Below are 12,789 nucleotides of genomic sequence, written 5' to 3' on the forward strand. Positions count from 1 at the left end.
TAGTGGGTGCGTGTCCCCAGGTCCCGCAGGTGAGCGGTGGGGTAGGGACCCAGCGCCCTGGCCTCCCGCCCCTACCCTGGGAAGATTGCTCACCTGCATGAGCTCTGCTGCTGGCTGCTGGGCCTTGCCCTCCAGTTCAGAGATGAGCAGCGCTAGCCGGGCCAGCTCCGAGACACCCTTGGTCTTGTACTTCTCTCTACCCTCCGTGAGCTCCTGCTCCAGTTTCGCCAGTTGGTCCAGCAAGTGCCGCTCCCGCTCCCTCAGGAACTGGTGGCTCTGCTCAAACTCAGCCACTATGTCCTGCCTCTGGTCCTGGAGCTTCTTCTGCGGGCACAAGAAGGGCAGAAGGGCATGACTCCTCTGCTGTGGGTGGAGAATCCCCGCAGGCTCTGCTCCCGCCCCCATCCAGGGACCCCCCCCAGCTTACGTGTGACGTACAAAATATGTCCCCGAGCTCTGCCTCATTGGACTGTATCCTATTCCCTCAGTGAAACCATGGAATATCTGTGTTCAGGGACCATGTCCTTTCCTGCCTCCACATCTCCCTGCTTAGTGCAGGCTGGAGTCTGGCCAGAGTTAGAACCCCTGTTGACTGATGTCCATGCACAGTGAGGGCACAGGGGCTCCTTGGACTTGGGCCAGCTCCTGCCTCACCCTTCTCCCCCAGGGTCTCATCATTCGCTGTGGGGCCTCCATATCCCTGCAGCACACAGCTCCCTGACACTGACGCTCCCCCAGGAACCTGGAACATGTCCTCCTGACCCGTTCCTAATCATGCACGTGCTGTGCTGCTTCTGCATTCTGACTGTGGGTGGCGGTCCTGGGACAGGACTCAGCATCCACAGTGTTCTCAGAGCCGCTCAGGCCGTCCCTGGCCTCCTCCCTCTTCCCAAACCCTCCGGCTCCCCTCCACCGTCAGAATCTCATCTCCCTCCCCCTCTGACAGGAAGGACTCAGCCAGGACCTCGTTGGTCCCTTACACTCTGGCCATCCCTAGCACAACAGCGGCAGCTGCCAGACGGGACCCACAACTATGGTGAGTCACACAGAAGGAACCTTAGCTGACACAGGGCCACCATTCCTGCAGCAGATGAGGACGCCAGCCCAAAGCCACCCTCCCGGCACAGCCTCCACTGCTCACCCTCCCCTGCTCACCCTCCCCTGCTTAGCCTCTGAACAGGGCCTCCCCTGCTCAGCCTTCCCAGCACAGCCTCCTCTGCTCAGCCTCTCCTGTTTGGCCTCCACTGCTCAGCCTCCCAGGCAGGGTCTCCACTACTCAGCCTCCCAGCACAGCCTCTCCTGCTTGGCTTCCACTGCTCAGCTTCCCCTGCGCAGCCTCTCAGCAGAGCCTCTCCTGCTTGGCCTCTACTGCTCAGCCTCCCCTGCTCAGCCTCCCAGCAGAGCCTCTCCTGCTTGGCCTCTACTGCTCAGCCTCCCCTGCTCAGCCTCCCGGCAGAGACTTCCCTGCTCAGCCTCCCGGCACAGCCTCCCCTGGTCAGCCTCCCGGCAGGGCCTCCCCTGCTCAGCCTCCCGGCACGGCCTCCCCTGCACAGCCTCCCAGCTCCCCCTCCGCACAGCCAGCTGCCACAGGCTTTGTGCTGACAGCCTCACTTACCAGGGCGGTGAGGATGTCGGCTTCTCCCTTTGCCTGAAAGCCCTGAATCTTGTCTCTGTCTCTCCTGAGGGTGCTCAGGTGGTTCAGGATCTTCTCCTGTGGGGAGACGGGCGGTGGGGACAGGTGGGTGCTCCGGGTTGGGGAGGGAGGTGGGGCCGCGGGGCGTGTGGGGGGAGGGGCGTGGAGGGCTCACCCTGTGGGGCTGGGCAGCCTTCTCCACGAGGACGGCCGAGTGGGGCCGGTGCTCCCGAGACTCGCGGCACATGACGCACAGAAGCTTGCCGTCGTCCTGGCAGTAATAGTGCAGCTTCTCGCGGTGCCGCTCGCACAGCCTGCCGTCCGCCTGCTCCCGGGCCCCCTCTCCGGGCTGCCTGTCCTTGTCCACCTGCAGCCGCTCGATGTTCTCCACCAGGCTGGCCAGCTGCCACACGGGCCGGATACTCTCCTTCCTGAAGGGCTTCTTGCAGAGTGGGCAGACGGGCCGGCCGCCCGGGGCCGGGCGCACGTCGCTGGTGCAGACGCGGCAGAACACGTGGCCGCAGTCGATGGTCACGGGGTCCCGCAGGTAGTCCAGGCAGATGGAGCAGGTCACCTCCTCCTCCAGGCTGCGCAGTGGGGCCGACGTGGCCATGGCGTCCTCGGCTCACGGGGGCTTCTTTGCCTTGGGGACCAGACACGGTGTCAAGAGCGGGCGGGGCTGGGGCGCACAGTGGCGGCCCACACTGCCGGGGACAGTCAGCAGAGGCTTACCAGAGCCCACAGCATGCAGGCGAGAGGACCTCACCCACCCTCCAGGCCAGCCCCACATCGTGCACATGAGGAAAGGGAGGCCCAGGGAGGGCACTCTGGTGGGCTGGGGAGCACAGCACCAGCAGCCCAGGCCATGCTGCCGGGGCAGCGCTCCGGCCTAAGACCCTCTCCATCCCTTAGTGTTGGGAAAGTGCTCTGACATACCGAGTGCGACAGAGTAAGACGCGTGTTAACTATGTGGTGGAAGTGTGTTGTAACACACAGAGGCCTGTGGTGTCTCCTGTGTGCACGGTGCTCCCTCAGCTGTGCACCGGCTGCACAACCATTCCCGGGGGTGCTCATGCAGGACACTGATGTGGGAGGAGTCCCCGGGTGGCTGGAGAGGACACTGGTCCTGTCTACCCATATGGCCAGGCCCACCTCCTGTCTGGGGAAGGAGCCTCAGCATAGCTGATGAACGGTGGCCCCCTGCCCCTGATTCTGTGTGACAACAGAGACGCCTCTCAAGTACTCTGAGCCTCGGTCTGTTCATCCATAAAATGGGGACACTGATGCTTACCTAGAAGTTTCTACATGGGCGGAGACAAAGGATTACTGAGGGCACAGGACACAGAGGCGGGCACAGAAGTCAGAACCCTTGGTTCCCAAACATGGTGACAGTTCGAAGCACGAACAGAGCAGGAGAGGAGGTGAGGACGCAGCAACCACAGTGGCACGTGCTTCAATTACAGTCCCCGAGGAGCAGGGACCAGGACAGGCTGGGGAAGACAGCCGGCCCACAGGGCACATGGGTCATCGCAAGGCTGGAGCAGGCACCTGCAGACACAGGTAAGTCACTACCACTAGTGGCTGTGTGCGGGGAGAGTGTGTCACAGCCCGGTGACGGGGAGGCCCTGCCCTGTGGTGACGAGCTGGGAGGAGTTGGAGATGAACCCCAGAGAAATGACACGGGAAAAAGGTCTTGTCCCTGAGATGTGATGCGACAATTACAAGAGTGCCTCATAGGCTGTGAGTACCGTGCGGACGTAAGGGATGCTCCTAATGCTGATGACCAACAGCAGCACGGATTCAGAGGCTGTGGCCTAGAGGGACGCCACGCACACACAGAGCTCACGGGAAAGAACAGACGGCTGTGTCTGGGGTGTCAGCGAGGCTGCGATAGACCCTGGGAACTGCTGGTCCCTCACCAAGAGAAAGCTGGCCGGTGTCGGGCTCTGGCAAGGGGCACCGTTACTGTTACTGCTGCTGGGGATGGAACGAGCTGTCCTTGGGGCTCGGACGTACGGCTGCAGCTTGCTTTGAGCACAGCAGACCGCAGGGAGCTTGGTGACAGCACCTCCTGCGCACCTGACCGTGGTCACAGCCAGGCCCCATGCCGACACTGCATGAAAATGCCCACACATGTAGCAGATGCATGAGGCTGTCCGGGGATAACAGAAGACCACCACGTTGCAACCCGCATTATCAATGGATGCTACAAGCAAGAAAGGTATTAGGGAACACGGTAAGTCCCATGGTGCTGAAGGCCCTCCCCGTGGATGACCTCCCAATGTGCCCTGATGAGGGGAGGATCTGGTGATCACCCCAAGCAGTGACCAAACCCAGCATCGCTCAGAGAGGTACAGACTGGCACTGGCTTCCCAGTACGGCACCATATGGAACACTCGACATCCCCTGTGAAGGAATCCTGCCAAAAATGTTTGACTTGAAAGGATCTGATGAAGCCTGTAGACCTAGCTTCCAACATACAGAAAAAAAGAGGGACAGAGAAATGAGCTAACCCACAGGATGAGGACACAATCAGATAAATTCAGACTAAACCACAGTATTAGGAAACAATCAGATAAATTCAGGATATAGGACCATCCACAGGACAACTGGCCCAGCCTTTAAATCAGTCAATGTCATGGGGAAAAAAACAAAAAACAAAAAACTGTTCTTGACATAGACTGAAGAGAAATAACAGCCAAATGCAAATACCTTGACTGGATCCTGTTTGTTTGTTAAAAAAAAAAATTTTTTTTAACATTTACTTATTTTTGAGAGACAGAGAGAGACAGAGTGTGAATGTGGGGCTGGGGGGGGGGTGGGCAGAGAGAGAGGGAGACCCAGAAGCAGAAGCAGGCTCCAGGCTCTGAGCTGTCAGCACAGAGCCCGATGTGAGGCTCGAACCCACAAACCATGAGATCGTGACCTGAGGCGAAGTCTCAAACCCACGGACCGTGAGATCATGACTTGGGCTGCAGTCAGATGCTTAACCGACTGAGCCTCCCAGGCACCCGTTTTGTTTTGTTTTTTTTTAAAGCTACAAAAATAGTTTTGGGACAACTAGAGGAACTCTGACAAAACACAGTACTAGGGGCACCTGGGTGGCTCAGCCGGTTAAGTGACTGACTCTTGAAGTCGGCTCAGGGCATGATCTCATGGTTCATGGGTTTGAGCCCTGGGTCAGGCTCTGAGCTGACAGCATGGAGCCTGCTTGGAATTCTCTCTCTCTCCTTTTCTCTCTGGCCCTTCCCCATTTGTGCTCTCTCTCTCTCTCAAAATAAATAAACATTAAAAAAAGCCTGGGTTCTGGATCATAAAAAATCATCATTAATTTTTAACAGTGTTTACTGAGGTGATGAAGGGGAACATCCACGTTTAGGTGATTCATCCTGCCGTATTTGGGGCTAAGGACTATCACTTTTAAATGGTTCAACGAAACATCATACAAAGTTAGAATCATTTCCTGAGGAGGGCGTTCTGGTTTTCTATCACTTTTAAAGGAATGTGTACAAGGGTCTGGAATGACCAAGGCCGCTGCCCCCTTGTGGATGCTCAGTGTGGGCACACAGGAGGTGGGCCCAGGCAAACCAAAGGTGACGTGAATTGTGCGAACCCCATGTCTGTGAGCCTGGCCTGAGCAGGCAATCGAGGCTCGGTGTCTCCATGCACCGTCCCACACCCGGTTACACGGATTCCATCCCAAACACACAGCTCACGCTGCCGGTTGCACACACGACTGGATGTGTAAACTGGTCAGTCCAACAACCAAGGGTCACGTCTGGGGCCCCAGAGCCGGGTGACCAGCTTCTCGGGACACTCTTCTGGGAAACTGAGGCTCAGTGAGGTCAAGCAGTGTGCCCAGGGGCACAGGGCTACGGCGGCTCGACTGGCTCCTCCTCCTCGGCTGGCTCCCTGGGAAACGCCAGGAGCTCAGGTGAGGCCATCCACAGGGAAGAGCTTTGTGAGCTGCCCAGTGTGTGCACTGACCAAAAGCACAGCAGCTCAGATTTGGAGAGGGCTCCAGTGCAGGAGCCTTGGCAGGCTGGACCTGCTCACGCCAGCGAGACTCTGCCCTTTGTCTTGTGCAATGCCTCTGGAGCATTCTATGTCATTGGATTCCACAGTATGGAGGGGCAATGGTCCTGCTCTGGGGCAGAAGGAACCACGGAAAGAGCTGGAAACCCTTCCAGGCCATACCATCCACCCAGTCCCCATTACCCTCAGTGAGAATTCTGACACTTGAGATCATTTCGTGGCCTGCCTGGTACCAGCGGCCACGCAACCACTGCTCTGGGGTGGCAGGCACACCCCTCGCTCTGCCCCTGCCCTGGCCCAACTGCCCCTTGTTTCTTCATGGAAACCGTCTTCCACCCCCGCAGGTCCTAACTTCCCCTTCAGCTGTCTGTAGTTCAGCTGCCCCACACTGTCCTCCCTGCCTCCTGCTGCCTTGGGCTCCCGGATGCCACTGAAAGGGACCTGGAAGGCACCAAGTCCCAGCTGTGGGCTTCACGGCCCAGAGCTGCCAGTGGCCTCCAGGCTGCTTGCCAAGCCCACGCGTGGGGTGTAAACAGGAGCCCCTTCTTGCTTGTAATCACAAAGCACTCAGCTGATGGCTCCATTCCCCATGGGAATCCCATTTAAGGACTCCTGGGGCCCCAGGCTAAGCCCCAATTCTTCATCCAAAATAAGCAAATTCTCCTAGAGGTAAACACCTGTGATGCCTTATAAATCTGGAGACGACGAATTCAGGGCAAAACCCAAGTGATCTGGATCTGGCTGCGGAGAAGTGGCCGCATCTTGGCTGACGATGGAACCCTCAGGTCCTGCAGCCCTGGCTGTGGCTGCTGAGTGGGCCACAGTGTTGGGGGACACAGGTTGTGCGGCCAGTGCACTCCTGAGGTCACACGTGGGCTACTGTCCCCAGAGGACCGGCGTCTGTGGTGCTCTGACACGCAGTGGGGCTGGGCTGAGTTGCGCTGTGAGCAGTGGAAACCCCAGGGCTCAGGGGCTGTGGCAGCCATGGTGGTGGATGGAACAGGCTTTGACGTGCCACTGCAGGCTGTACGTAGCAGGCTGTCACGCTTCCCCCACGTCCCGGACACCTGCTACGTGCCAGGCACCGAGGATACGGCACAGGACAAACGTGGCAAAGTCCCTGCCCTCCCAGAGCTCCGACCAAGTGATGCACGTGCGTCACCCTTTGGAAGCTGGACTGGAGCTGATTGATACACAGCCCTCCAGGGTTTCCCAACACCCCCTGCCTCCGCTGCCTGTGTTCTGGTACCCCAGGCCGGCCTCCCGTCCGGCACGCACATTCCACCGCATGTTCAGATGCAGGTGTGCCCACGCGACCAGCCCGGTTAGCACCCTTCGGTGGCTTTCTTCTGGTGCCCCAGGGATCAAGTCAAAACCCCTTCCAGTCCTCCCTGAGGCCAAGGAACCGAGGCCCAGCCCTTGTCTGCAGTCTCATTTCCTGCCACCCCCACCCTAACCCGACCGCATAGCCAACTCAAAACCCTCTCCATGTCCCCCAAAATGCTATGCTCCCTCCTGCCTGAGCCCTTAGAAAATGCTACTCTCTCTGCATTGAACACTATTCCTTTCCCGCTTAGCTGAATGCCACCTCCTCTGGCCATTCTTTCCCGACCAGACAGACTGAGACCACAGGCTCTTTCCCTTACAAAGCCTGAGAGCGTCCCACGCTGTGCCCTGCACTTCTTTGCAGTGCTGAGTCCTGGCTAATGAGCCTCATTACATCTGGACAGAGACTGTCTGCCTTATGCCCAGAATCCAGCCCAGTGCCAGCACCTCCTAGCCAGGAGGCGAAGAAGCACGGGCACAGGGCATCTGATGCGCACAGATGCTTCCCACATGTCTGTACAAGGGCAAGCAATCGCAGCCACCTGTCCTTTCCCCTCCACCCAGACGGCGAAGTAGCAGAGGGAGAGAGGGCTGATTTCTCCACATTCTCCACAGCAAGACCAGCAAGACCACATCACCAGCACCCTCCTGTCACGGTGCCTGGGTCTGGCTGCAGGGATGTAGACACTGGGGGAGGAGGGAGAGCCATGTCTGGGGAGACAGATGCCGTGGCATATGTGACACAGGTGACAAATCACTCCCCTCTCATCCTACAGCTGGTACCTCTTCTTGCAGGGTTGGGTATCATCAGCATGTTTGTAAGGTGCATTCATGTGATTGTGAGCTGATGTCATTCATGTTCATTGCTTTTGGACACTATATTTCTACCTCTGATGAACAGGCACACCTTGGAGATTTGGGGGTTCAGTCATACACTCCCACAGTAAAGTGAAGATCACAATAAAGCAAGTCAAAGCAATCGTTTTGTTCTCTGGTGCATGAAAAAGTTGTGTTTAATAAGTCATACAGAGAAAGACAGATACCATATGTTTTCACTCTTATGTGGATCCTGAGAAACTTAACAGAAGACCAGGGGGGAGGGGAAGGAGGAACAAAACCATAAGAGACTCTTAAAAACTGAGAACAAACTGAGGGTTGATGGGGGGTGGGAGGGAGGGGAGGGTGGGTGATGGGTATTGAGGAGGGCACCTGTTGGGAGGAGCACTGGGTGTTGTATGGAAACCAATTTGACAATAAATTTCCTATTAAAAAAAAAAGTTGTGTTTACACTATACTGTCGTTTATGAGGCGTGCAGTCACGTTATGTCTAAGAAGCAACGTACGTTCCCTAATTAAAAATACCATATGTAAACAATTCCAACTGTTGTCTGAGCTTTCAGGGTAAGTGTCCCCGCTGGTCACAGATCACCATAACAACTGTAATCATAATGCAAAGGTTGGAAATACTGTGAGGATTGCCAAAATGTGACGCCAACATACGAAGCAAGAAAAGGCCGATGGGAAGTGGCACTAAGAGCCTTGCCTGATGTGGGCTTACCTCAAACTTTCCGTTTGTGATAATGCAGTATCTGCAAAGAAAACAGGCATGCATGTAGTCTGCTTCTGATGGCCACCTGGACCGTTTCCTGCTCGGGACAGTTACAAACACGGTTCTGTGAACGTTTCTGCAACCGTGTCCTGGTACACACAAGCAAGCAAACACATCCTGAAGCAGATCAAGCCACACTGTTTCCACACTGACTGTACCACTGTATGCTGCCACCAGCAGGCTACAGGCATCCATGCTGCCCCAAGGCCCTGTCAACACCGGGTACTATCAGCTTCTAAACTGTTGCCAGTGTAGAGGATGGGAAACAGGATGTGTGCATATACGTGCGTGATGTGTGCATATGTGTGTGATGTGTGCATATATGCGAGTGACACTGAAGGCAGAGGCAGGAAGCAAGACGGAGCGCAAGGGAAGCAGCATGAGAGAGGCCGAGCACTGGCTGAGGAGTCCCACCGCAGCAGACAAGAGCAGACGACGGCACGGTGCTCCCTGGTCCCCGCGGTAAGTGATGCAAGAGCTCGGTCTTTGGGCGAGCAGTCCCCCTAGCTTCCATTCTTCCTTCCTTTGCTAACTCTTCCCAGTTCCCTTCTGGGGATTATGTGCTTAAGGCAGGGCTCTCCCTCAGCTCAAGGGTGGAGCGAGAGAGTGCATGTGATGCCGCCTTGGCCACGGTGCCTGCTTCAGAGGTGAGAACATGACTCAAGGACTGATAGTCACAAGGAGACCTAGTTTAGATGGGGAAAAGATTCTGTGTTTTCTCGAGAACGTGCAAGAGGTGAGGTCATATGGTTTGGAGCTACATGAGCAATTTTGCTAAGCCTGTTTGAGAGTGAAGCCAACCCAGAGAGGAGGTATGAGAAACTGGTTCCTGATGACATCCCGTAAAACCCTGTATCTAGCTGTGCCTGAAGCCAGATTGACCCTTGAGTTCTGCCATCACGTGAGCCAATAAATGCCCTTTATGCCCAGCCAGATTGGACTTGTGTGTCATTTGAAGAAAAAAAAAAAAAAAAAAAAGAAGGAATCCTGACTGATACAGCACAGGAAGTTGCTGAAGGTTACTAGGCTGAACTATACAAAGCATTTGTGAAGAAAAAAAAGAACAACCAAAAAAACAGCCTATTCATCCAGAGAAGGGCAGACACTGGGCAGCAGTTCCTTCTCTGGCCCCACAGGTGGAATACAACCTGCCAGGACAGCCAGGTCTCCAGCCTGCTCTGGCCCACCACGGCCCTTTCCCACGGCTCCTGGATGGTGCGAGGAAACACCATCAAAATCTTCTTTCACCCCGGGCTGTCCTTCTAACCAAAGCCGACAGTGAGGACTCCTGGGTCAGCACGCAAACCCAGATTTTCACCCAGCTGCAGTCACTCAGATGTAGAGCTTGCGGCTACATTCTTGACCTCTACGCAGCTCGGGATCACCAGGAAGACATGGGGGTCGGGGGGAACATCCAGGCCTCTCACAGGGCAAAGTGAAACAGACGTTGGCCGAGCACAGCAGCATATCTGAGGTGCCACACAAAGTCATGGCCGTTAACAGGAGCAATCAACGCAGAAAAAGCACAGATGAAAGATGGAGGCCAGGCGTCCCCTGTGCTGGTTTTCCACAATTTGGCTATCAGGCAGGAAAGAGCCAGTGACGGGTTAGTGAGATGGAGATATCCTGACTGTTCACTTCCCAGACGACGGAGGGATCTGAGCAACTGGTGAGTGATTTACAATTTTCCGTCAAATTTCAGATGCCCATGGCATCACATTTCAGTCTCTCGAGTGTGATCAGCAGCACATCCTGATTCAGCTGGCAGGATGTGTGTTCTGTGTGGAACATACCTAAACTGACAGCACTGATGATTTGGTGGAATGTAGCAGATGTCCTACAAAGGGCCACCAGGGCCATCCTAACACAGCTCTCGGCCTGGGGCTCTCCTGCACTGCACGGCAAACAAAGCCTCCTGCAAGCTGGCCCCCCTGCCCTGAGCCAGGAACACAGCTGTGTCCTCAGGGCCCCTGCTCCCCACCCCTGGTCCTTGTACCCGCTCTTGTCTCTGCTCCTGCTCATCCCTGAGGACTTGACACAGGCCAGCCCCTCGTGAGACCTTCCCTGTGCTCAGAGCTTAATGGCTCTGCCCAAGGACCACTCCTCGCTGACCCTCTCAGCTCCAGCACTGGGCACAAGGCAGGAGGTCTGTCAACTGTCTCCCGAGCACCACCCTCTTCATGCTCCCCCCACACTTGCCCACCCCTCCCTCCCCCTCAGATGAGACGCTCTGACCACAAACACTTCCCAGATTGCCCCTCGCCTCCCTCGACACACACCGGCTTGGGGGGAAGGTCAACCTTTCATGTCTAGCGATCTGGCAGGTGGTACTTCCTCCTGGATGCCACTCAAATTAAGCCTTTATTTTCCAAAACCATTATCTTCCCATTCTCCATCTTTTCTGTTCTGATCCTGGGGACTAAGGCTGAAGTCGCCCCAAGAAACCTCAGCTTGGACTACGGCCTTCCTTCTGCGGTTTGCGGGGTTTTCTGGGGTGGTCAGCCCTTGTCTGAGACCAGTCTGTCGCTCCCTTGCAGGGAAGTGACATCTAAGAAGTCATTCACTGCTCCTGGGCCTCAGTTTCCTTACCTCTTCATGAGGAGAATAATAATGTCTTGTCAAGTTCACTGCACTGTGTGAAGTTCAAGTGAAGCCACATAAAGTGCTTTCAACTGCAAGAAGCTCTGTAAACACATGCTAGCAAGGACACAGGAGCCAACTTGACAGGGCAGCCAAAAGCCAAAGCTGCAACAATTTGAGCATCAAAATAAAGCAGTATTGGATTATAACCCAAAGTATAAAACAAATATCCACGAGTCCATGCTGATACAAATAAATGACGGAGTTAATAAATAAGGAACACGAGAGACTAAACTCCCCTGCAGAATTTCAAGTAATATATGTAGATACTTGTCCTCAGGGAGGAGGAGCACGCCCCCCTCCTTGGAAGTGGGCTGCACACAGTTGCTCATTGCCAGAGAGTTCAGTATGAAATGTAGTAGAGTGACTTTACACCTGAGAGGCCTGGCTACACGATGCCAACGGGTCACAATCAACAGCACGTCGTCCATCGTGTTGACACTGTGGGCGGCCTTCCTCTGGGGTCCTCCACCCAATCACCTGCAGCCGGTCTTAGGAGAAACACATCACAGGGATTCCAGTGGAGGGGCGCCCAGAACACAGATCACCGGGATGCAGTGAAACTGTCAACATCATCACAAACAAGTCTGAGAAACTGCCACAGCCAAGGGGGCTTAGGGAGCCATGCTGACCAAATGTCACCTCGTGACCTGGATGGGATCATGACACAGAACAAGTGCTTAGGTGAAAACTCAGTCACTCGGAGTAACTATGGACTCTGGCCAATAAGGTATCAATATCGGTTCATCAGCAGTAACAAATGTGCCACATGTAAGATGTTAATAGACGGGGGGGAAAGGGTTAGGACCCGTGGGAAGTCACAAACGGGCGCACAGGCGGAGCGTGCAGTGTCACAATCCGGGGAGCACACGGGGAGCTTGCGGTGTCACAAGCCGGGGCGCACACGCAGAGCGTGCGGTGTCACACACAACCCGGGGCGCACCGGGAATCTGGAAGCGCCTGCCCCCCCCCCCCCCGCCACTTGCTCCTCCAAGATGAACTGACACAGCCTGTTCTCTGAGGCGAACGAGGCATGAAGTCAACCGGGCAGCGCGAACCGGCTGCAGGATGGAGTGAACGTGTAGCTCCAAGCCCGGCGCCTAACCTGGTTCATTCCGACTAAACCCTCCCCCGCCTGGCGGACGAGCAGACGGAAGCAGCCTCGACGCGGGCCCCGGGCCACCTGCCGGCTCCAAGAGGGCCGGGGAGGGCAGTGGCCCCGCACCCAGGCGCACCGCCCCCCCTCCCCGCCGACTCACCCCACCGCCGATCTCCACGCCGCGAGCCCCGGGCCGGGGGCGCTGCTCTCGCTCGGCGGACGGTTCCGGATCGCGATCCCCGCGCGTCCCCGCCGCGCGGTCTCCGGGATCCGCCGGGCGCGGCTCCGAGATTTCTCGGATCAGCGCCCGGATTGGCTGCTGCCAAACTCCGCCTCCCAATGGGAGCCCGCAGCTCTGCTACGTCACTGATCACTGGGCAAATCCGCGGGTCTCTGCAGGGGGCGGGGCATCGGGGGCCCTGCCCGGCGGGGGAGGGGAAAGCCTGC

At 56.4% G+C, this 12,789-nt stretch overlaps 1 protein-coding gene across 1 annotated transcript in view; it reads right to left on the reverse strand.

The window, feature by feature from the left end:
* LOC121018377 (tripartite motif-containing protein 26) overlaps positions 1–12,614 on the reverse strand; it is a 19,133-nt gene extending 6,519 nt beyond the window's left edge. Inside the window, exons 1-4 of the mRNA XM_040457116.1 lie at positions 12,503–12,614; positions 1,809–2,276; positions 1,616–1,711; positions 94–324 (exon numbers count right to left, since the gene is read on the reverse strand). Of these exons, the coding sequence (XP_040313050.1) occupies positions 94–324; positions 1,616–1,711; positions 1,809–2,246 (765 nt within the window). The 5' untranslated portion in view covers positions 2,247–2,276; positions 12,503–12,614. The remainder of the gene's footprint in view (positions 1–93; positions 325–1,615; positions 1,712–1,808; positions 2,277–12,502) is intronic.
* Positions 12,615–12,789: the final 175 nt, after the last annotated feature.

The sequence above is a fragment of the Herpailurus yagouaroundi genome, unplaced genomic scaffold (genome assembly GCF_014898765.1).
Source record: "Herpailurus yagouaroundi ecotype Mexico unplaced genomic scaffold, PumYag 219, whole genome shotgun sequence".
NCBI lineage: Eukaryota > Metazoa > Chordata > Mammalia > Carnivora > Felidae > Herpailurus > Herpailurus yagouaroundi.